Source organism: Sander lucioperca, chromosome 20 (assembly GCF_008315115.2).
Source record: "Sander lucioperca isolate FBNREF2018 chromosome 20, SLUC_FBN_1.2, whole genome shotgun sequence".
Taxonomy (NCBI): Eukaryota; Metazoa; Chordata; class Actinopteri; order Perciformes; family Percidae; genus Sander; species Sander lucioperca.
In genome coordinates, this window is record NC_050192.1 from 19616534 (window position 1) to 19641650 (window position 25117).

At 42.4% G+C, this 25117-nt stretch overlaps 1 protein-coding gene and 1 long non-coding RNA gene across 3 annotated transcripts in view; one reads left to right on the forward strand and one right to left on the reverse strand.

The window, feature by feature from the left end:
• Positions 1 to 1181: 1181 nt before the first annotated feature.
• LOC116047935 (ras-related protein Rap-1b) lies at positions 1182 to 21762 on the reverse strand. 2 transcript variants are annotated; one of them, XM_031296983.2, is made up of 8 exons: positions 21594 to 21762; positions 10124 to 10193; positions 9071 to 9139; positions 5631 to 5687; positions 4829 to 4969; positions 2703 to 2846; positions 1945 to 2037; positions 1182 to 1742 (listed from the first exon to the last, which is right to left on the reverse strand). In XM_031296983.2, the coding sequence occupies exons 2-7, from the start codon at positions 10178 to 10180 to the stop codon at positions 1951 to 1953; spliced, it is 555 nt and encodes a 184-aa protein (XP_031152843.1). In that variant the 5' UTR covers positions 10181 to 10193; positions 21594 to 21762; the 3' UTR covers positions 1182 to 1742; positions 1945 to 1950. The 2 variants fall into 2 exon arrangements, with proteins under 2 accessions (XP_031152843.1, XP_031152842.1); XM_031296982.2 differs by having other exon boundaries at positions 10124 to 10196; positions 21594 to 21695.
• Positions 21763 to 24717: 2955 nt separating this feature from the next.
• The window catches only part of LOC118493955, a 19662-nt gene continuing 19262 nt past the window's right edge, over positions 24718 to 25117 (forward strand). The window contains exon 1 of the long non-coding RNA XR_004895998.1: positions 24718 to 24729. This is a non-coding gene — a long non-coding RNA (uncharacterized LOC118493955). The remainder of the gene's footprint in view (positions 24730 to 25117) is intronic.

Below are 25117 nucleotides of genomic sequence, written 5' to 3' on the forward strand. Positions count from 1 at the left end.
AAGGTACTGGACCAGTGTGAGTCTGCTGTCTAAAGGCAACACGTCCACCCTGAGCAGCAGATCTAGGGTCAGCTCACCGCACTGCTACACTAAAGAGTTAGCACGCAGCTACTATCGTTCCTTTGACATTGTGGCATTGTTAGCTCTGCGTGATATTTGCTATAGCGCCCCCAAATGCTTAAGTTTCATTGCTGATGTTTTTAAACTTAATACTGTTTACGAACAGCATGTTTAGCAGTTTTAGCTTTTCCTAACTGACAAGCTAGCTCAAGCTAACTCACAGCAATCACCCCCCCTATTTGTTTCTGTGTGAATATAGCCAATAATAATAATAATAATAATAATAATAATAAATTGATTTTGTATAGCGCTTTTCAAGGACTCAGTCGCTTCATTAAAGCAAAGCTATCATCAGTTTCTTTAGGGATATCTTAATAATGCTAACACCACACACACAGTTGTTGCCCACAATGTTTACTAGCTGCTAGGCTAACGAGGTTACCTTAAGCTATAAGTTCACATTCATTTCTTCAAGAAAATGCCAACAAAGCTAATACTCGACAAACAGTGTGTTAGTTAGCATTTTCTCCCAACAATGCAAATGCATTTCATTTGCTACTGGGACTAGGAGGACCTTGGCTAATAGCTACCATCAATTTGTTTGGGAATGTATTAATAATGCTAACACCCCACAAACAATATTTCTAATGCATTTTTACTAGCTGCTAAGCTAACGGGGTAACCCAAAGCTATGTAAGCTTTGTCTACATAGACTTCTTTAAAGATACGCCAATAAAGCTGTCACCCAACAAATAGAAAATTTGGATACTTAGCATTTTCTATGAATATTGCTTATAGGCCCTTTTTCAATTTTGACATGGCATTGCAGGGTAAACACAGATACAACTGATCAAATTAATTACGGTTCAATTCTATTTAGTGTCTCACAGCCATTCCAGTGCATGCTAGCTCATACTAGGGTCCTGGCCCACCTAAATGGAACTGGGGCCATAATTAATGCTATTAATTACACCTGTGTTTGCCCTGACATGCTGTAAAAAGGACCTATTCACTCCTGTAGCTGTCAGCTAGCTTAGGTTAGCTCAAAGCTACGAGCGCGGTGAGCTGATCGCATAACCTGCTGCACCCCCTAATCCCCCGCCCCAAAAATCCAAAACAAAAACATTAAATGACTTTTATATCTTTTCACACAGAATCATAATAATAACCACTGTAATAATAACCACTGTATGGATCCACAGGTTCAACCAGAGTCGCACACACAGAGCTGACAGTGAAGAGGTCAAACTGCGTGTGAATGGCTCGGGACTGCTGGAAAATATGTAAAAAGAAAGGAAAGAAACATTTAAAAGTAAAAGCAAATGGCCACTCCCCAGCGTAAAATTGGCCTATAGCAGAGAGCATGAGAGCAGTTGTTTGGACAGCCCCCATTTCTGCAACAGCAGAATCAAAATCTTCATCATCGTCGTCATCATCATCATCATCGCCGCTGCAGTCTTTTGATGTTTAGTTTTAATGTTTCCAAGGCAACAGTCTCTGTTTAAATGTGTGGTGAGGGGACAGGAGAACACGGGAACAGAGGTCAGAGGTGGCTGATGTTGATGATGACGTGGGTGTGTTAAAGGGGTGTGGCCAGCTGGAAGATGTCCTGTGATTGGTTGGTTGGTTGGTTGGTTGGTTGGTTGGTTGGTTGGTTGGTTGTCGGTCAGGTGAGCAGAAAACTGGAGAGAGAGAGAAGAACAATTAAAAGTTCGTACAATAGTGTGTTCTGTGTGTGTGTGTGTGTGTGTGTGTGTGTGTGTGTGTGTGTGTGTGTGTGTGTGTGTGTGTGTGTGTGTGTGTGTGTGTGTGTGTGTGTGTGTGTGTGTGTGTGTGTGTGTGTGTGTGTGTGTGTGTGTTAGATGTGTATATTTGAGGAGTTACCGGTTATTAGAGAAGTTGACAGTTGGACTTTTTGCGAGCTTTCCCTTGAACTGGACTCTTCCTGTTAATCTGACGCACAAGGTCATAGAAGATCTATACACACACACACACACACACACACACACACACACACACACACACACACACACACACACACACACACACACACATCAATATTTTGGGCTAAAACTACGTTTTTTGTACTGTGAACCATTAAGTATTGACTATTTCGTTGCGGATAAGCAACGAGCAATTGTCAAATGGCTAACAAGCAAAGACTGTGCTGGAGCTCAAGGACGTCTAAACGCTAGAAGCACGGCATTAGACCTGATCCTAAATGGGGTCAGCCCGATAGAAAAGGAACACTGGCATCAGGGTAATGCGTCACCAATTAACAAGTCTTTGCTTGAGCTAATAAAGAGTACGCTCGGATCCACTCGGGTACTCAATTCAATTCAATTTTATTTATAGTGCAAATCATAACAGACGTTATCTCAGGACACTATTCAGATGGATTAGTTCTAGATCACACTCTATAATTTACAGAGACCCAACAAATCCCAAATGTATAGAAAACATTAACACACAGACCCAAGACAAAAAAAAAACCTGTCTAACCTTGACCAAACTAGACTGATTATAATTCGGAGCTGGCACAACTCGGGTAACGGGTTAGTCGTAACCTGCGAATTGCCTGTGGAGACCTCTAATGTATATGTAAACAAAGTGTGTGTGTGTGTGTGTGTGTGTGTGGTCACCTCGTTGACGTTGATCTTGCTCTTGGCCGAGGTCTCCAGGAAGGCGCAGGAGTTCCACTGGCGGGCGAGGCCGATGCCCGACTCTTTGGCCACCACACGCTCCACCTCCAGGTCGCATTTATTTCCAACCAGGATCATGGGAACCTGCAATGCCACACCCAGTATTCACATTCATATTCACATGAACAACACAATTAATTAAGTTCGCATTTTCGACGTGTTGAGAATTCAATAAGCTTAGCAATGTTAAAGCAGCCATATTATGCTCATTTTCAGGTTCATAATTGTATTTTAAGGTTGTACCAGAATAGGTTTACATGGTTTAATTTTCAAAAAACACCATATTTTTGTTGTACTGCACCGCTCTCTCTCACTGCTGCAGATCCTCTTTTCAGCTGGTCTCTGTTTTAGCTACAGGGTGAGACCTCTTTTCTTCTTCTTCTTCTGTACTATCTTTGATTGCACTGCACATGCCCAGTAGCTCAGATGTAGATCATGTCAGCTAGCTAGCTCCATAGACAGTAAAAGAAAGGCTGTTTCTACAACTTCAGTCAGTTACAAGGCAGGATTAGCTGGGAGACTTCTAAATGAGGGCGCATATGGAAGTAGTTCTTTTGTAGATTATGGTGAACTTGTGTGTGTTGTAGCAGTGCTTTGCTATTGAGAACGAGGTAGCATGCTAGCGTTAGCATGCTAGCGTTAGCCATAGCGTTAGCCATAGCGTTAGCATGCTAACGCTACGAGCTAATGGTTGCGGTTAGCCTGCTCGTTTCGGCTTGTGACGTCACAAGCCGTGCCGATTTTGAACAGCTCACCCAGAGACTGAAGGCAGGACACATTCAGAAACCGTATCTCACTCTAAACAGCATGGATGGATTTTTTTCAAAGTTTGTATGTGTGTGGAAGCACCAGAGACACAAAATAACACCCCAAATCCCAGAAAAAGTGATTTTTTCATAATATGGGCACTTTAACAGAGTATTGACCAAGGATGCACCGAATCCAGGATTCGGCTGAATATTGGGCTTTTTGACGGAGTTTGGTTTCTGCCGAACCATAGGATTTTTTTCCACCTTACGCTTGCACTCCGCGCGCTATGCTGGTCGTCGTAATGACGGCGCCGTTGATTACGGGAAGGTGTTTACGTAGGTGGAGCGTTCAATGCAGTAGGCTGTGAGAAAGTGAAAATGGAACTCATGAGCAGAAAAAGTGTAGTTTGGCAGTACTTTCAGTCAAAAGAAGGCCATTCAAGTCCAGCTACATGTTCAATTTACAATGCTGATTAGTCTGGTGGTGGCGAGGACCCTAAACTATACACAACATCACCGCTGTTACAACATCTGGTATGAAACATCCGGAAGAATACGAGTTGTGCATGAAGGAATCTACAGACAGCAGCCAGAATGCAGCAACTTCAGGTACGGCAAAGGAAGGACAGTCACAAAAACACACTGCTGTGGACGTTGTTTCAGCTTTTAGGCAATTTTCTGTTGTATGCTAGCAGATGGAATTGACGAGGAGGAAACCTTCACACAATACAAAGTCAATGGAGAGCGGGGAGTTGTTTTCCACTTCGGTGGGCGTGGCTTTTAGAGTCTAACACGATGCACTCTGTCTCTACTGCAGCAAGATGGTTCCATAATATTCAAAAGCAGAGCCATGTACTCCGTTTTAAAAGTCACTTTCATGGATAAGACCAGTGGCTTTACCTGCATTTTGATTCAGTGCTCCATTATGAGGTTTCACAGATATTTGCAGTACAAAGGGTTGACCAGCAGATGTCACCATTTACATGGTATCAAGCCCTCTGAACCAAGGAACCATTTTCAGCCCAATTACTTCAAAGTGGTTGAAAGGTTTGGAGAGCTTTATTTCCCCCCAATAACTAGTTCAACTCTAGTGCTAGTCAATCAATCAAATAGATGATTGAAAGACAATTGATCAACAATACTTAATCCATTAATTACTTAAGTCATTTATAAAGCAGAAGTGCCAAACATTCCATATCCAAATGTGAGGATATGCTTATAATGAGGATATGTTTCTAATGTGTGTGTGTGTGTGTGTGTGTGTGTGTGTGTGTGTGTGTGTGTGTGTGTGTGTGTGTGTGTTTGAGTGTGTCGTACGTCCTCGGTGTCCTTCACTCTGAGGATCTGCTCTCGGAGGTCCTGCAGGTCGTTGAAAGTCGACTGAGCCGTGATGGAGTAAACCAGAGCGAAGCCCTGACCGTTCTTCATGTACAGATCTCGCATCGCCGTGAACTGCTCCTGCAGACAGACAGACAGACAGACAGGTCAGTGAGATAGAAGGGTGGTCAGGGAGACAGATGGGTGGTCAGGAAGATAGAAGGGTGGTCAGGGAGAGAAACGGGTAGTCAGGGAGACAGACGGGTGGTCAGGAAGACAGACGGGTGGTCAGGGAGACAGACGGGTGGTCAGGAAGACAGACGGGTGGTCAGGTAGACAGACAGGTGGTCAGGGAGACAGACAGGTGGCCAGGAAGACGGACAGGTGGTCAGGGAGACAGACGGGTGGTCAGGGAGACAGACAGGTGGTCAGAGAGACAGACAGATGGTCAGGAAGACAGAAGGGTGGTCAGGAAGACAGACAGGTGGTCAGGTAGACAGACGGGTGGTCAGAGAGACAGACGGATGGCCAGGAAGACAGACAGGTGGTCAGGGAGACAGACAGGTGGTCAGAGAGACAGAGAGGTGGTCAGAGAGACAGACGGATGGTCAGGAAGACAGAAGGGTGGTCAGGAAGACAGACAGGTGGTCAGGGAGATAGAAGGGTGGTCAGGGAGACAGACGGGTGGCCAGGGAGACAGACGGATAGACAGGTAGTCAGGGAAACATAAAGAAAGTCACAAACGTTGCCAGTCTGTTCATAGATAGACAGACAGACAGACAGACAGACAGACAGATCTTACTGTTCCTGCTGTGTCCAGGATCTCCAACATACACTGCTGTCCATCGACCTCGACTTGCTGGAATGAGACACAGAGAGAGAGACAGAGTCCTCAGTGCATAACCAAAACTTTACAAACAAACTATTTGCCAACATTTCACAATAAATGTCACTGGAAACCTGAAGACTTCCCCTCAAATGTTCAACCCCTCCATGTTAAACCCAAAAAAATCAAAGCATATGTAAAATAAATTTCTCCCAAAGATGGATTCTGTCATTTTAGGTAGTTCTGATCACGCTGATCTTTGTTCAAGTGTTTATTCTTCTGAGAAGTTGTTTTTTTTATGCTGGCGTTTACCTGAAACCAGGTGAAACGCTATGATTGACAGCTGTGATTGGTCGGACGGATGAATGGGCGGGACTTGGATACCGCGGCTCCACCGCCCGATCAATACTGCGCATACTCTGGCTCCAAAATTACAAGATGGCAGCGCCCGTATCTGGGATATTTTGGCTACACCTGCTAAACATCAGCATGTTAGCATTTAGCTCAAAGCACAGCCTCACAGGATTTGTCCCGTATCTGATGGTCAGACCCAAATGAAATCTGCAGGTCTTTTGGGTTTTTTTTACAGGTTTTTAGCAGTGATCCAGACAGAAAATCTCTGGAATGGATGGAGATGTGTTAACATTCTGAGCTTCCTTTTCTATTTCTTAATTTGTTTAAAATTCTGCAGAAGTCTGCGCCCGCAGATTTCGTGTGGCCCTGCAGATCATGCCCCTAGTCCGTACCATCTAGGGTTGCACGATGTTGACAAAATGTGATATTGCGATATCAATATTAATTTCGAAATTTTTAAACATTTGTAAAATTACAAAAGTAAAAAAAAATGCATCAAAATAGATTCATAACTAATTAAACAAGTTTTCTTACAACACAAGGTTTATTTCAACTGACGGTCATATTGGACCGGTCCAACATGAATAAATAAATAAGGACCATGTCTACAGAACAGGACATGTTCTACTGGTTGGACAGTATATAATATATAAATACAGAGAACAGGACATGTTCTACTGGTTGGACAGTATATAATATATAAATACAGAGAACAGGACATGTTCTACTGGTTGGACAGTATAAAATATATAAATAAAGAGATAATATTGCGCAACGTGATATCGCGATAACGATATTGAGTCGATATATCATGCACCCCTAGTACCATCATGCATTATTTATAATTTAGAGAGGAATTCATCTAAAAACCCAAAGTAACGTGTGCCTATGACTTTAGTAGTTCTTCAGTTGCATTCAGACCTGAACTCATCACAAACCGTTTCAATACAAAAACACATAAAACGTAGCCGTGTGGAAACAAGTGCATATGCACATTTCATGTATTTGTATATGTTTTCCTGTTCCTCGTGGCCCGTCAGGTGCACTCAGCAGCAGTGTTGGGAGTAATGCGTTACAAAAGTAACGCAATTACAGTAATGTATTCCTTTTTGCTGTAACGCAGTAATATAACGCATTACTAATTAAATTTCGGTAATATTATACTCGTTACAATCTCAGTAACGCGAGTTACAACGCATTTTAACGCAACATTTAGTGGTGCATTGTTTTTTTTTAAGAATTCACCAACACCGCGACACATTTCTTCACAGGAAAAAAAAAGCCGTATTATTTTCCTGTCGCTGTATTCGATGGTTGAGATGACTGCAGAGACAGATACATTTGCGAGATGGATATTATTTTCAGGAGTTATTACGCTGCGTTGAAGTGAGCTGTCCTGTTTCTGTTCCCGTGGTAGCCAGAGCCAGAGACGGTACGGACAGCATGTATGTCCCAACAGGTGACGGTACGGACAGCATGTATGTCCCAACAGGTGACGGTACGGACAGCATGTATGTCCCAACAGGTGACGGTACGTCAGCGGCTGACAGATATAAACATGTCGGAATTAATGTTGAGGCTTGCTACACGTAAATATCATTGCATTTTATCAGCCGTGGAGAGTAACTCTGCCTGTAGTGGAATGGCTTCGAATGACGACTAAAAGCGCTTGTCTTTTACTGTGACCATTTACTGTTCAATATGTTGCAGTTTTACAAACAAGAAAGTGAACAACTTGAGCCTGACGGACATGTTGCATCTCAGTAAGCTAGCAAGAGTAGCTACACAACAGACAACTTCCGTGTAGCCTACTTCAAAATAAAAGCACTTCCTGTGACGGTTCGCAGTAAAACTAAATTACTGTTAAATAAGGTTGTGTAGGCTACCTTTTCACAAATCAGCTGTAAATCAAGTACTGTAAATAATGTTAATAGTGAGTTTTAATCACACTATAATTGAACATTTCCTTTAGAGTGTTTTAAACTAAACAACATGAATTTCTTATTCAAGTGCTATAAACAAACATTTTACAACAATGCCGTACTTTTGAGTATTTTCTTTTTCTCCTACTTGCCTGTTATACGTTTTACTTATCTATTTTTTATAGATTTAGTTACTTTGCATATTTATATTAATTATACAAAATATGAATAATCTATGATGTATTAAAGTGGATAAATAGGAGACTTTATTGATCGGGTGGTGAAATTCACAAGCTAGCTGCCAAATCAAACTTCCCCTGTTATTTTGGTGAAAGTAACTCAAAAGTAATGCAAAAGTAGTGTAACGTATTACAATTCAGAGACAGTAATATTGTAATATAACTAATTACTCTCAAATGACAGTAACTAGTAATCTATAATGTATTACATTTTGGAAGTAACTTGCCCAACACTGCTCAGCAGACATCTTTACGTTTGATAAACTAACATATTAGTTTTTAGATTTTAGATTATTGGGTGGATCATATTCTTCTTCGCAATCTCACTATAAAATAGGGAAGTGAAGTGCACATTAAAAAAAAGTTGTGATGAGCTGGGTGGAAACAAGTGAACACTGAACTGAACATTTACTTACTTTCTCATAATTTTGAATTATTTAATAATTTTGACTTTTGATTTAAAAATGTATACTTATTATCTAATTTTGACTTAATATCTCATAATATTGAATTTTAATTTTTAACTTATTTAATCATTTTGACGTATTTGCTCCTCATTTTCATGCACATTTTTTATTTTCATCATAACCTTTTGATCTATTTGTTCTCCATTCTTGGCAGAAATAAGCTTCCATATCTTCCTTTTATCTACATTTACTCCTGTTTTCATTTTTCTAATGCTTCTCTTTATTCCCTTTCTGATCATTTCCCTTCCTCTCTTTCTTCTTCCTTTTCTTTGGCCTCCTCTTTCTGCTTCTGGTCCATCTTCATCCTCTCATTAGCCTTCAGTCCGTCCCATTAGCCCCTGGGAACTAGTGACTACAAACTGTCTCACATCACTCGCACCAACATACAGACGGACAGACGGGGAGGAGAGACGGACAGGCTGAAGCTGTCTTACCTTCCTGTAGGAATCCTCTATCGTGGGGTCGTACTTCTCCACAAAGATTCCCTGAACAAACTGGACAGTCTGGAGAGAGACAGACAGAGAGACAGAGAGACAGTAAAACAGACAGAGAGACAGGCAGACAGACAGACAGATAGACAGACAGTAAGACAGAGAGAGAGAGAGAGAGAGAGAGAGAGAGAGATGGACAGAGAGAGAGACAGAGAGACAGAGAGAGAGACAGGCAGTGAGATAAAGAGAAGTAGGCCAGCAATGTAAATGGTGCTCTGTTCTGGTCTCCATTGAAAGTCATTAGAATGGAAATAATGTGACACACTGACACATCTCCATTATATCATCTGGAGTAAAGCACTTCATTGTAGTGACATTGTGTGTGTGTGTGTGTGTGTGTGTGTGTGTGTGTGTGTGTGTGTGTGTGTGTGTGTGTGAGAAACAGAGTGACATCAGTCTGCATCCGTTTTCATCTGATGGGGAATTTTGAGTGAACGAATGTTGCGACAAATAAAAAAAGGCAGATTTGTTGATGCACTTTTATCAGCCTTGGGCGAGTTTGGGTTTAAATCCTCAAACACCATTTATACATCGCAGCGTGAGGAAACTTGTCCTCTCCGACCCGATATTACTCTCTTTGCGACAGGACTCACGGTTTTTGAATTATTCCTCGCACCGTGGCGAGAGCTGAGCAAGTGTCTGAGTGGCAGTGGATGAGTGTTTGCTGAGTGGAAGTTTGAGACGTTTTATTTTGAAACTAGAATAATGAAAAATAAATGAATGTCTTTTTCTCTTAAAGCATACTGAGAGCAACGAAAACTTGAAGTTAAATTCCTCGTATGTGCTCACATGCTTGGATATTCGGTTTACTGTCACAGAGGAGAGAAGAAACTAGAACATACTTTACCTTTTCTTTATAAAAACTGACTCGAACCGATTAATCGACTATCAAAAATAGTTGGCGATTAATTTAATGGTCGACAACGAACCGATTCATTTTTGCAGCTCTAAAAGAAAGACCTGAGTAGAACGAGTAAAATGGGTTTGATAACTTACCAGAGCTGACTTGCCGACTCCTCCTGATCCTAAAACAACCAGTTTGTATTCACGCATCCTGACTGTCTGTCTGCTGGGCGAGAGACACACAGAGACAGAGAGAGAGAGAGAGAGAGAGAGAGAGAGAGAGAGAGAGAGAGAATGAGAGAGAGAGAGAGACAGCGAGAGAGAGCGACAGAGAGAGAGAGAGAGAGAGAGAGAGACAGCGAGAGAGAGCGACAGAGAGAGAGAGAGACAGCGAGAGAGAGCGACAGCGAGAGAGAGCGACAGAGAGAGAGAGAGAGAGAGAGACAGCGAGAGAGAGCGACAGAGAGATAGAGAGAGAGGGATAGAGATAGAGCGAGAAAGAGAGACAGAGAGACACACACACACACACACACACAGAGAAAGAGAGAGAGGTTACATTTCACAGCAGCCAATCACAAAACAGCATTATTACAGAGCACCTGGAGCTGCTAAACTATCAATTACACACAAACAAACACACACACACACACACACGGATGAAGGTTTCCTCCCTCTCACTGGGAGGTCATAATTACCCAGCATGCATCTGGGTGTGTTCATAACAACTGAGAGAGGTCCCGTGAACACACACAGCTGGTGGTGATGTCACAACTGTGGAATCCTTCCTGGTTACTGTCGCTATGCACCCTCGTGTGTGTGTGTGTGTGTGTGTGTGTGTGTGTGTGTGTGTGTGTGTGTGTGCGTGTGTGTGAGTGTGTTTGCATACCAGTAATGCCTTGCATTGCATGCGCACACACACACGCACACACACACACACACGCACGCACACGCGCACACACACACACACGAAAACGGTAACCTTGGCAGACCCTTATTAACAGAGATGAGAAGCTCTCTGTATATGTGTGTGTGTGCGTGCGTGCGTGCGTGCGTGTGTGTGTGTGACCAAATCATTAACATCTCTCTCTCTCTCTAACCGCCATTTTTCCAGTTTGTTATTTTACCCAGAATTCTAGTTTCATCAGTGAGCGACCAGCGGTGCGTTCAGCCCCGGCAAACGTTTACTCAAACTGAAACGCTGTGCTGAGCGCGCATCGCTGAGCATCGTTTTACACCGTCGTGTGATTGAACGTGCCTCTCACGCGTCTGGTTTCGGTTTTTGTAGTAAAAGATGCGAGTACTTCTTCCTCCACTGCAAAATGCAATATCATATATTCATAGTGTTTGACAATGACTGAACCAGTTTGTATTCAGCTACTACAGAACGAAAAAAATTTCAAACAATGATGAAGAAAAACTTCTATCTATACCAGGGGTTCTCAAACTTTTTTCAATGATGTACCCCCTTTGAACTGTGTTTTTAAGCCAAGTACCCCCTGACCAGCGCTAATCATTTTCACATCTATATAAAAAGGAACAATACAGTATCGGCAGCGATAGATTTCCTAAACAACAACCTTGTAACTGAAAAACATTTAAATGCTACATTTCAAATGTTCAGAATGCATCACTTACAGTAATTCATTCATTATTATAGTATAATTATTTTAGGAATTATGCATGACATTTTTAAGCATTTTGCAAAAAGTTCATGTACCCCCTGCAGTACTCCAAAGTACCCCCAGGGGTACGCGTACCCCAATTTGAGAAACACTGATCCGTACTATCAATACATCTTCAATAAATCTCTATAATACCAGTCCTTCCAGAAAAGAGTTTTTTTGTGATTGATGCGGCCAAAAATCCTTGATTATGCGGCACGTTTTCTTAAAAAATGCGATGGAATATGCGGGATATTTATGCAATTTTATGTGATGAAATTGCGGGAACTTGCAAAAATTGCGGTTTCATCGTGGCTTCATCGCGGGGTTTGCAGCTTTTCGATGATGTTCACGTCGCGTAATTACGTCAATTCATAGCTTTCCCATGGCGACAGGGGAAAATGGCTGCTCTTGTGTGAAGTAAACGCAACATTTTTCAACTTTCTGCTAAGATATGTGTGACTTTTTTGCAACAAAAGTGCGGGGATTATGAAATCATGCAAGCCCCGCATATTTTGCGCGGAAATCTGCAATTTATGCGGCGAAAGTGCGGCGTATTTGAAAAAATGCGCCCCCCCCCCGCATAAATTTGGTTGGACTTTGGTTGATTACGCATTGAATTATGCGATCGCATAATTACGTTTTTCTGGAGGGACTGGTAATATGACTATATTATTTAAAACAGATACTGATTCTGTTGCTCAAAGAATGAGCTGTTCACATGTGAGAAACATGAATTAGCTGTGAGTTAGTTGTTAAAGGCAGAAGAGGAAAACAGCTTTTCACCGAGAGGATCTGTAGATTATTTGTTTGTTTTGATCTTTGTTATATACTGGTATTTCTGTTAGCCACACTGGTCCAACAGAGGAGCACCTTCTCTAAGAGGCTCCGACAGCTTCGATGTCGCACGGACCGCTACAGGAAGTCATTCCTACCACAGGCTATTACACTTTTTAACACTTCATCACTGAGTGTGAGATAAGACTCCTATACATCACAACTGCACTGAATGCACCTTGCACAACCTTGCACAATAGGTTTATCTACATCCTATCATTACTAGTCAAACAGTTGTACATTTTTACTCCCCAACTTGCACATTAAGTTTATCTATATCTATTGAAACAGTTGTACATTTTATTTCCAAATCGTACATATATTTTAAATATTGCTCGTGTAGTATTCTATTATTATTTCATGTAAATTGTTTCCTATTATTTAATGTTTACTCTGTATGTGTGCTGTGTGTCTGATATTTTGCTGCTGCAACACCGTTATTTCCCTATCTATCTATCTATCTACCTACCTACCTATCTACCTACCTACCTACCTATCTACCTACCTACCTACCTACCTACCTACCTATCTATCTACCTACCTACCTATCTACCTACCTACCTACCTACCTACCTATCTCTCTACCTACCTACCTACCTATCTCTCTCTCTACCTACCTATCTATCTATCTACCTACCTACCTATCTATCTATCTACCTACCTACCTATCTATCTATCTACCTACCTACCTATCTACCTACCTACCTACCTACCTACCTATCTCTCTACCTACCTACCTACCTATCTCTCTCTCTACCTACCTATCTATCTATCTACCTACCTATCTATCTATCTATCTACCTACCTACCTACCTACCTACCTATCTATCTTATTCTTGAATTTTTCCACATGACTTGTTTATGCGAGACCGGAAGATGTCTGTTAAATAGTGGTGTCTTGTAATCCCAAACAGGATGGGCCAACTGACACAGAAATCAAATAAATATTTCAATTTAATATTAATACAATATAATATAAAGTCGAGTTGACACAAGCATTCATTTCCTTTAGACAGAACTGCTACTAGGATGTGTTTATATGTTTAACCCTTGTGTTGTCTTCCCGTCGACCACTTCTTTGTTATTCTGGGTCAACATTTTTAAAGAAAAACTTTTTTTCAACATTTGGGTCGTTTTTTCGACACTTTTGTTGCTTTCCCCAACGTTTTTGTCACTTTTTTTCCGATTTTTTCTGCACTTTCTTGACATTTTTGTCACTTTTTTTAATGTTCTTTTATCTTTTCTTTTTTTCAAATGCTATAAAATTAAATAAAAACACCTAAATTCAATGAAAGTAGTGAACTGATTATTTACTTTACTTGTGAAGAGCGCTGTAAGGAACCATCCACGTTATTCTGTTTTTGACAATTTGGTTTAAAAGAAACCCAAATTTCTGATATAGAAACTTTGTGAAAATGGATCAGGAGGGTTAAAATCTCTACTATCTGGACTATATCCATGATGCTGAAGACGCATGAAGCCAGTAGGTGGAGTTTGAGCTGTCCAGGTGTAAGTGAACACATCATCGGAGTTGGATTTCAGCGCCTGGAGGTCTGAGCGGCCCGCGTCACTACGTCTCTGCTCAGTTTCATGCGACAAGTCCGGGCAGGTTCAGGGAATCGCAGGAAGTCACCAACCGAAGCAGCAGCAGGCGAGGCCGATGCAGGGGAAATTAATTAGAATAGAATAGGATACACTTTACGGTTTATATTGGGGATTTTGTCTTGGGCATATAGTGCTACAATCTGTTGCTTCACAACATAAACAAGCAACAGAAAAACCATTCTAAAGTCAACATAAAAACATAAAGATCATAAGATCAACGGAGCATCTTAGGACATAAAGGAAGGACACGTCAATAAGACAATACGACAATCTTAAAAAGTGACTGTAAGAATTAGAGTGCAAAGTGCAAAAAGTGCCGGTGTACAGTATTTATTGCACTTTTGCTCTGCTGTGCTAAGATTTACTACTGGGAGTTCAGCAGCTTGATGGACGTTGGGATAAACGGTAACTTTAGTCTGTTTGTTTTACATCTCGGCACGCGGAATCGTCTCCCTGAAGGCAGAAGTTCATATTCAGGAAAGAGAGGGTGTAGAGAGTCTGCAGTGATTTTCAGCAGCTTGCTCGTCCAGGCTCTGTATGGGCTTGTTCTCCTTGAAATCTTGACTTCTCGTATGTACGTCTCTACCTGATGGAACGTGTCCACTGGCAGCTCACCATTCATTGCCTATGTGAGCAACAGGGCAGTGCATTCTGGTAGCGTCGCGGCGAGTTTCGAGTAACTGGGCGTTGAGTTGCCCGCTCCTCATTTACATAAAGCTGATTCCAGGCAACTTTATGCAAATCAGGGCATCCGGCTTGACTTGCCGGGAGCGTGCCTATGTTCCCACATTCCTATGTTCCCACATTCCTATGTTCCCACATTCCTAAGTTCCCACAGCCCTATGTTCCTACAGCCCTATGTTCCCACAGCCCTATGTTCTTACAGCCCTATGTTCCCACATTCCTAAGTTCCCACAGCCCTATGTTCCCACAGCCCTATGTTCCCACAGCCCTATGTTCCCACAGCCCTATGTTCCTACAGCCCTATGTTCCCACAGCCCTATGTTCCTACAGCCCTATGTTCCTACAGCCCTATGTTCCCACAGCCCTATGTTCCTACAGCCCTATGTTCCTACAGCCCTATGTTCCTACAGCCCTATGTTCCCACATTCCTAAGTTCCCACAGCCCTGTGCTGCTACAGCCCTATGTTCCCACAGCCCTCTGTTCCTACAGCCCTATGTTCCTACAGTCCTATGTTCCCACAGCCCTATGTTCCTACAGCCCTATGTTCCTACAGTCCTATGTTCCCACATTCCTATGTTCCTACAGCCCTATGTTCCTACAGCCCTATGTTCCCACAGACCTATGTTCCTACAGTCCTATGTTCCCACAGCCCTATGTTCCTACAGCCCTATTTTCCTACAGCCCTATGTTCCCACATTCCTAAGTTCCCACAGCCCTGTGCTGCTACAGCCCTATGTTCCCACAGACCTATGTTCCTACAGTCCTATGTTCCCACAGACCTATGTTCCTACAGTCCTATGTTCCCACAGACCTATGTTCCTACAGTCCTATGTTCCCACAGCCCTATATTCCTACAGCCCTATGTTCCTACAGCCCTATGTTCCTACAGTCCTATGTTCCCACATTCCTAAGTTCCCACAGCCCTATGTTCCCACAGCCCTATGTTCCTACAGCCCTATGTTCCTACAGTCCTATGTTCCCACAGCCCTATGTTCCTACAGCCCTATGTTCCTACAGTCCTATGTTCCCACATTCCTATGTTCCTACAGCCCTATGTTCCTACAGTCCTATGTTCCCACAGCCCTATGTTCCTACAGCCCTATTTTCCTACAGCCCTATGTTCCCACATTCCTAAGTTCCCACAGCCCTGTGCTGCTACAGCCCTATGTTCCCACAGACCTATGTTCCTACAGTCCTATGTTCCCACAGACCTATGTTCCTACAGTCCTATGTTCCCACAGCCCTATATTCCTACAGCCCTATGTTCCCACAGACCTATGTTCCTACAGTCCTATGTTCCCACAGACCTATGTTCCTACAGCCCTATGTTCCTACAGTCCTATGTTCCCACATTCCTAAGTTCCCACAGCCCTGTGCTGCTACAGCCCTATGTTCCCACAGCCCTCTGTTCCTACAGACCTATGTTCCTACAGCCCTATGTTCCTACAGCCCTATGTTCCCACAGCCCTATGTTCCCACAGTCCTATGTTCCCACATTCCTATGTTCCTACAGCCCTATGTTCCTACAGCCCTATGTTCCCACAGACCTATGTTCCTACAGTCCTATGTTCCCACAGCCCTATGTTCCTACAGCCCTATTTTCCTACAGCCCTATGTTCCCACATTCCTAAGTTCCCACAGCCCTGTGCTGCTACAGCCCTATGTTCCCACAGACCTATGTTCCTACAGTCCTATGTTCCCACAGACCTATGTTCCTACAGTCCTATGTTCCCACAGACCTATGTTCCTACAGTCCTATGTTCCCACAGCCCTATATTCCTACAGCCCTATGTTCCTACAGCCCTATGTTCCTACAGTCCTATGTTCCCACATTCCTAAGTTCCCACAGCCCTATGTTCCCACAGCCCTATGTTCCTACAGCCCTATGTTCCTACAGTCCTATGTTCCCACAGCCCTATGTTCCTACAGCCCTATGTTCCTACAGTCCTATGTTCCCACATTCCTATGTTCCTACAGCCCTATGTTCCTACAGTCCTATGTTCCCACAGCCCTATGTTCCTACAGCCCTATTTTCCTACAGCCCTATGTTCCCACATTCCTAAGTTCCCACAGCCCTGTGCTGCTACAGCCCTATGTTCCCACAGACCTATGTTCCTACAGTCCTATGTTCCCACAGACCTATGTTCCTACAGTCCTATGTTCCCACAGCCCTATATTCCTACAGCCCTATGTTCCCACAGACCTATGTTCCTACAGTCCTATGTTCCCACAGACCTATGTTCCTACAGCCCTATGTTCCTACAGTCCTATGTTCCCACATTCCTAAGTTCCCACAGCCCTGTGCTGCTACAGCCCTATGTTCCCACAGCCCTCTGTTCCTACAGACCTATGTTCCTACAGCCCTATGTTCCTACAGCCCTATGTTCCCACAGCCCTATGTTCCCACAGACCTATGGTCCCACAGCCCTATGTTCCCACAGCCCAATGGTCCCACAGTCCTATGTTCCCACATTTCCTTTTTCATAAATTTGAATCAGATTTTATCCCCCTTTCTCCCAATTTGGTAGCCAGTTACACCTAACCTAGTATCCAGTAGCAATGGACTACAGATGGAATATAACCCTAACCCTAACATAGGGCCTAATTTTAAGAAAAATCTTAGAAATGTGGGAACATAGGGCTGTGGGAACATAGGGCTGTGGGAACATAGGGCTGTGGGAACATAGGGTCTAATTTTCAGTGGGAAAAAAATTCATTCAAACACATTTCAGTCAACTATTTTCGTAAAATAACAGAACGTTTCCAAACGAGCCGCCGTGTTGGTCTGTTTTGAAATCCGGGAGCACACAGCCCACGTAAAGCGTTCGTCCAATCAGGTGCAGCCATCGCGGTTGTGGGAGGGCAGAGCCTGTAGCGGTCAGTGAAGAGAAACTGATAACTGCTGGTGGCGAGTTCATCAAGCGTCCAATGCTCTCTCTTTCAGCTGCTTTTAATCTCCACCTACTCCTGAGGGAAATATCTCTTCAGCTGCTAAATGCTCCACTATGTTCACAGCTCGCCTCTCACTGTGTCTGTCTGCTGTCTGCAGGGAACACTGAAGGTGAATCTCACTTCTCTTATTTGATCGCTCCTCACTACTCGCTTGAACCGGAAGTTGTTCTGGCCCTTCTTGAAGGAGCGAGGATGGAGAAGGGAATATAGTACATACTGCCCATTTAAGTACAGTAGGCTACCAAAAATACTATCTATCTATCTATCTATCTATCTATCTATCTATCTATCTACCTACCTCTCTATCTATCTACCTACCTCTCTATCTATCTATCTATCTACCTACCTACCTACCTACCTACCTACCTACCTACCTACCTACCTACCTACCTCTCTATCTATCTATCTACCTACCTACCTACCTACCTACCTACCTATCTATCTATCTATCTATCTTATTCTTGAATTTTTCCACATGACTTGTTTATGCGAGACCGGAAGATGTCTGTTAAATAGTGGTGTCTTGTAATCCCAAACAGGATGGGCCAACTGACACAGAAATCAAATAAATATTTCAATTTAATATTAATACAATATAATATAAAGTCGAGTTGACACAAGCATTCATTTCCTTTAGACAGAACTGCTACTAGGATGTGTTTATATGTTTAACCCTTGTGTTGTCTTCCCGTCGACCACTTCTTTGTTATTCTGGGTCAACATTTTTAAAGAAAAACTTTTTTTCAACATTTGGGTCGTTTTTGTCACTTTTTTGACATTTTTGTCACTTTTTTTAATGTTCTTTTATCTTTTTTTTTTTCAAATGCTATAAAATTAAATATAAACACCCAAATACAATGAAAGTAGTGAACTGATTATTGAGCGCTGTAAGGAACCATCCACGTTATTATTGGCCTAAACCAAAACATCTGGTCAACATTCTGGTATACTGGACGTAAACAGGAGGCAGCGTGGAGACGCGTCTGTTAGAATGGTCGCGGTTAGGTTTAGGCATGGGGAGTGGGGATTGGTTAAGCCAATCAGAGGCAGAATAAGGCAGAATAAGGCGGGCCATGAGACACGTCTAGCGGATCCGATCTAGCATATACTTGTATACTCCACCCTTTGCTGGTAGTTGCCATGGTAACATTAGTAGCTTTAGTTTCAGAGAACGAGACCTCATGACCGATAAGACCCAATCAGGCGGCGAAACGTTGGCGTCAGTGTGGGTGTCGCCAAAGGGGGAATGAGAGGGGGAAACGCCAGAGCAGGGGGAATGAGAGGGGGAAATGCCTGAGCAGGGGGAATGCGAGGGGGAAACGCCAGAGCAGGGGGAATGAGAGGGGGAAACACCAGAGCAGGGGGAATGAGAGAGAGGGGGAAACGCCAGAGCATGGGGAATGAGAGGGGGAAACACCAGAGCAGGGGGAATGAGAGGGGGAAACACCAGAGCAGGGGGAATGAGAGGGGAACGACCTCAGGCCTAGCGGAGGCTGCGTGTCGGACAGTTCACGCCTCGCCGTCGTCCATTAATACCTGACAACGGACTCCTCGTCGGGCATTAACCCGTAAGGCGCCGATATACTTAAACAGCTTTTACCCGGCTGTTATCAGACTACTAAACACCACTAAACTGGGCTTTACTATATGCAAATGTACAATACTATTTACAAATTTACAAGTGCAATACATCATATAGTCGCACGGACAAATATTCTGCTGGAAATGATTTATTCTGTTTATGTATATATATATATATATATATATATATATTCATCGAGCTCTATGCATTACCCTGTTTTAAAAAGGAGTCATGCTCATAATTTCATTCTTTACATTTCGGTGTTTTGCTGAAAGACAAGAAAAGGAATCTTGTATCTTGAATTTTTTTAACAATGCGTACGTGTAGACAAGCGGCGACAACGCGAACGGCATTGTTTACATACTTTTCTGCGTACTTTGCGTGTACCTGGAGGATTAAACGTGTATCCACTGGGGGGCAGATCAGAGCCGCATCGTCCCCGGCCGACACCGGGAGATATTCCTTGAAGTGTGGAACAGCTGCTGACCTGCCTGTCAGATGATATGCTGGCCCCACGTTCACGTGCTGAATTGCATCTTGCGGACGCGTAGCGTTAATTTCGGAAGACACGAACAACCTACGCTCCAAAGAAACGCAGGATACGCTTGGCAGCCACCTTACGTACGCGAAAGCGGAGTTAAAAGCAAGTATATCAGCGCCTTTACATAGATAATTAAAGCTGCAAGCAGCGATGAACTGGCCCTCGCCCCTCCCAGCACGGCGGGGGGTACTGGCCGGATGACGGGGTGATTTACTTCAAATTTTGCACACAGCCTCAGCAGAGCACGGGGAACAACTGTGCCGAGTTTCGTCTAATTCTGAATAAATGTTGCCAAGATAAGCAACTTCCTGTTTTGACTGCCACCTTCACGAAGTTGGTCCTCTATAACTTGCGAATTTTTGTAACTATCAAAATTCTTTTGATAACTTTTTGTCATGAGACTCAGGCGAGTCTATACGCAAATTTTCGTGCAGATCGGACAATAATAATTAATGATTTCTTATCTTCAAAATGTCTTTGTTAGGGCTGCAACTAGTGATTATTTTCATTATCTAAATATCTGCCGAGTGAGGAAATAGTGTGACCAATCTGACCAACAGTTCAAAACCCCAAAAATCTCGATATTTCTATCATATAAGACAAAGAAAAGCAGCAAATTCTCACATTTAAAAAGCTGGAACCAGATCATTTTTGGCATTTTTAGCTAAGCAACTAAAATGTTAAATCAAAACACTATGAACATATTTTACCTACAGATATTACCGTTAAACTACCCCGGTTGATTACTCACATCAAGACAAATATTTTTTGTATTACAAGTTCTCTGAAATGAGGCAATGAAATTAAGCATTATCTTATTAAATATGCACTCAATTGCATAATTTTCAGAACAGAAATGTGAACACTGGATAACTCCACGTTCAAAATTCTTGCTTTTAATTTTGTCGACATAAAAAAACTTTCAGAATATAGATAGGAATGAAAGTGGAAAGTTTTGGTGTATAGACACACTTCACAATATAAATATTATAATGATTGTGAAGTGCGTAGTTCTGCTTTTTCCAACAGACTCCGAATGCAGCATGATGTTAATCTACTAAAGTAAAGTTGGTGGAGAAGAAAGATGGACACACAAACACACAGATCCCTTAGTCAACCAGAACTAGGTGGGGCCTGTCAATACTCAGTGTGTGTGTGTGTGTGTGTGTGTGTGTGTGTGTGTGTGTGTGTGTTTGTTGCTGACAGCAGAGTATAAAACCAAGCCTTGTCTATACACTACAGTCAGACAGACAGGTAGACAGACAGACAGACAGGCAGAGAGGCAGACAGGTTCCTCCAAACTCCCCAACTCCGCAGTCTGTAATAAGTTACTTCCTCTCTTTTTTTCTCGAGCAGAGCAGCGGGAGTTCCGCAGCTCTGTGGCCGCCTCAGAACGCTCCATACCCGGCCAGCTCTGGCGACAGGCCCCGCTGCCTGCTGGAGGAACCGGAGACAAACTGCAAGCTGGAACGCACAGATCTTTGCGGGCGTAAAGACGGACAGACAAACAGCCGCCATGTTGTTCCTTCGGCTGTCTTGTCTGTGTCTAATATCAACATTATCATTAACGGAGCTCCTGTCTGTCTGTCCGCCGGTCGCTTCCGCAAACCCAGCCCAGCTCGGCACGGCACCGGCCTGCCCCCCTCCCGTCACGATCTGACCCGGTCCGTCCCGGGTGAAGCTACATCTACATGATGGAGGGAAGAAAGAAAAGAAAAGGGAAGAAAAAAAGGAAAAGAGAGAAAGGAAGCGGTACTCACAATCATCCACCCGTCCGCTGCTCTCTCTCTCTCTCTCCTCCACTGTCGGTCTATGTCGCTCCACCAGAGCCGCTCCCTCCTGCCGCCGCTGCGCGCTGACGTCAAGCTCGACGCGGTGAACGTCGGCGCTTCCTGGCAATCCTTTCAAAATAAAAGAGAATAAGACAAGCTAAACCTTTATTGAAATTCGGTTGTTGCAGCAACAAAAGAACAGAAATAAATACAGATACGTATAGATAGGTACAGAGGTTCATAAACTAAAATAAGAATAGAAAATTAGAAACTATAAAAGCGTATTTGGAGACAAATGACATGGTAAAGGGGTAAATGGCATGGTTATTAGAAGCAGAGTCAACAGGTCTATATATATTGTACACTAGGCTTATCTATGATATATATTGTAGTAAATAAGTCAATAAAACTAGAAGATATTTTGAAGATATGCAATACTCACCAGAACTTGTGCCTCAGTGTTTCAGAATAAAGGCCCTAAGGGAAATGTTTCATGATCATTTGTCAGTACAAAGCACAAAAAAGAAGAAAAAATATCCATAAAATGAGAACAGTGGTGGTAAAGTGACCGGGAATTAATTGAAATCAGACACTGACCCTAATTAAAAAATATTCAGTCTTGGGTTATTGTTATTTTTCAAAATAAAGGGCTTACCATGACCTTAAAATAATATAAATATTCAAAGTATTGGTGTACAAGCCGTGACGTGAAAACAGAGCTCATATTATCAACAGACACAAAATAAAATATTTTCTCACAAAATGTAAAAATAAAAATAAAAATAAAAGCCTTCCTGATGTTTTCATGTTCACACCAATTTTTAAGAAATTTAAAGTGCCTCAGTCAGAAACCGAACAAATAACCACGCTCACTTCTATTTCCTTCACTGTTGCTATCTATTTTGACAATTTAGTCATCAATGTTATGATTTTATTTTGTAGACGGTCCACACTTTGCATCCGGTTTCGCTCTAACGTCGTCACATTTTGGCTCTACGTTCTTTTTTCTTGTGACGTTTCAGCCTCGCTCTCAGCTGCTTCCCGCTTCCTGTAGAGTAGAAACACTAATGACGACTGTTACTCAAACTCAAGGTAGCCTATACTTGTACTTTACCTGAGTATTTCCATGTTCTGCTACTTTATATGTGTACTGCGGTAAATATTGTACCTTTTACTCCACTACAATTGTCTGACAGCTTTAGTTACTTTTCAAATGACAGTTTTTCACCCCCTTCCTGTCCAGTGAAAACCACGTATCTCCAGATGTGCTGATGTTGAGTGTTTGTGATAAACTGAAGGATGAAGACGTGTTTCTTTATGTGTTGAGAAAATTCTAAATCTCTAAATCTAAAGTCTTTAAAAAGCTTCTTGGATCAGCTGGAAAAAGCAGCTGAAAACAGCTGTTTTTCTGACACCATGAAAAGATTTTTAATGGTTTTTAGAGATACGTGGTTCTCACAGGACAGCGACACTACAAACATATGATGATCTTGTAGAATATGATGCATTGCTGTAGATTAGACTACCCCAACAGTATATAAAGGAGTTAAAGCGTAACTCGCGCCAAAATACAACCTAGGGTCTTTTTGTGAATGTACCCGAGTCAAACTTTCGTTTAAAAGCATAATTAGGACGGAAGCGCCACTTTTAAGATTTACCGTATTCTCGTTTTTCAGTCAAATGGCCTTTTGAATGGGAGTGCTAGGGGCACTTTGATGCTAGCATCAAAATATCTATTTTTAAACCACTAAGAAGGCTCGACACAACATGAGACTTTGCTCCCAGTATCACCAGGGACTCTACACCTTAACGGAAGACTTGACAACATTGGTTGTGTCCACAGAGTTTACTAAAAAGAAAGGTTTTGAGCAACTCACCGTAGCTCTTGTTGTTTACGCTATCCGCCATTTCTCAGTCAAAAATAGGCGATCTCTGAATGTGAATGAACGGACTCCATAGGAGGAAATGTCATTCTTATATGAGGCTCCTTTTTCAACTACAAAGTCAATATTGTGTTTCACTAACGACAAAACAACAAATTATCCGTTCATTTATATGGAACTAAGCTTTAGGAGCTTTCCATCTTTACTCTCCTCCCTCGACTATTTTTGACTGGCTTGATAGACGGAGACCGGAAGAACAACTGCTAACGTGAGTTGCTCAAAACCTTTCTTTTTAGTAAACTCTGTGGACACAAACAATGTTGTCAATGCTTTCGTTAAGGTGTAGAGCCCCTGGTGATACTGGGAGCAAAGTCTCATGTTGTGTCGAGCCTTCTTAGTGTTTTAAAAATAGATATTTTGAGGCTAGCATCAAAGTTCCCCTAGCTCTCCCATTCAAAAGGCCATTTGACTGAAAAATGAAGATACGGTCAATCTTAAAAGTGGCGATTCCGTCCTAAATATGCTTTTAAACGAAAGTTTGACTCCTGTACATTCACAAAAAGACCCTAGGTTGGATTTTGGCGAGAGATACGCTTTAAAATGAGCACAACCTTAACCCTTGATGTCTTCCCGTCGACCGTGCACTTGTTGTCCTCCCGGGTCAAAATTAAAAATGAACACCTTTTTGACTCTTTTTCTGACATTTATATCCCTTTCTTCAACACTTTTTTTTATGTTTTTGTCGCCTTTTTTAACATTTTTGATGCTTTTGTTACCCAACCACCAAACACACCACTAACACCAAGTTATTACCACTAGGTTTACACTTATTTCTGGAATTCATAGACACTAATCCTCATTTGTAGGAGATGATATCTAATTTTTTAGTTAAAAAAGCAGAAATTGGGCACCTGGTTAGCTCAGTTGGTAGAGCAGGCGCCCATATATAGAGGTTTACTCCTCGACGCAACGGGCCTGGGTTCGACTTCGACTCCGACCTGCGGCCTTCCCCCTCTCTCTCCCCTTTCATGTCTTCATCTGTCCTGTCAAATAAAGGCCTAAATATGCCAAACAAAATAAGCAGAAATGCTGAAATATTTAGACTAATATTAGAGGAACGTATGTTGATGGATAATCAACGAGTCCAAGTTTAGTCAGAATACAGTTTTGAAACTATTTCAATTTTTTTGAAATGCCAAAACTTGAATAAAACATCCAAAATGTTATAAAAGAAGAGCATTGTATGGAATTCATCTAATTTTTGGGTCAAATTGGACCCGAGGACAACATGAGGGTCAAACATCTACAGCAGTAAAATGCAACGTACCAGAGGTGGGGGACTCGAGTCGCACGACTTGACTCCAGTCACCAATTTGAAAACTTGAGACCTGCTTGACTTACGTTGATAAATGATTTGACTGACTTGGTATTCAAGACTTGAGACTTGACTTTGACTTCAGACAGATGACTTGAAAGGACTTGACTTTTTATTAATGTGATAGCCAGGCCGTATTCTTTTTTTCAAGGTATTGAAATTAAAAGGCAAGCCCACGATGGGCAGCGGTGGTTAGACGCGAGAAGAAACCACCGCTGCCCATCGTGGGCCGGTCTCCGTGCAGCTCAGCTAGC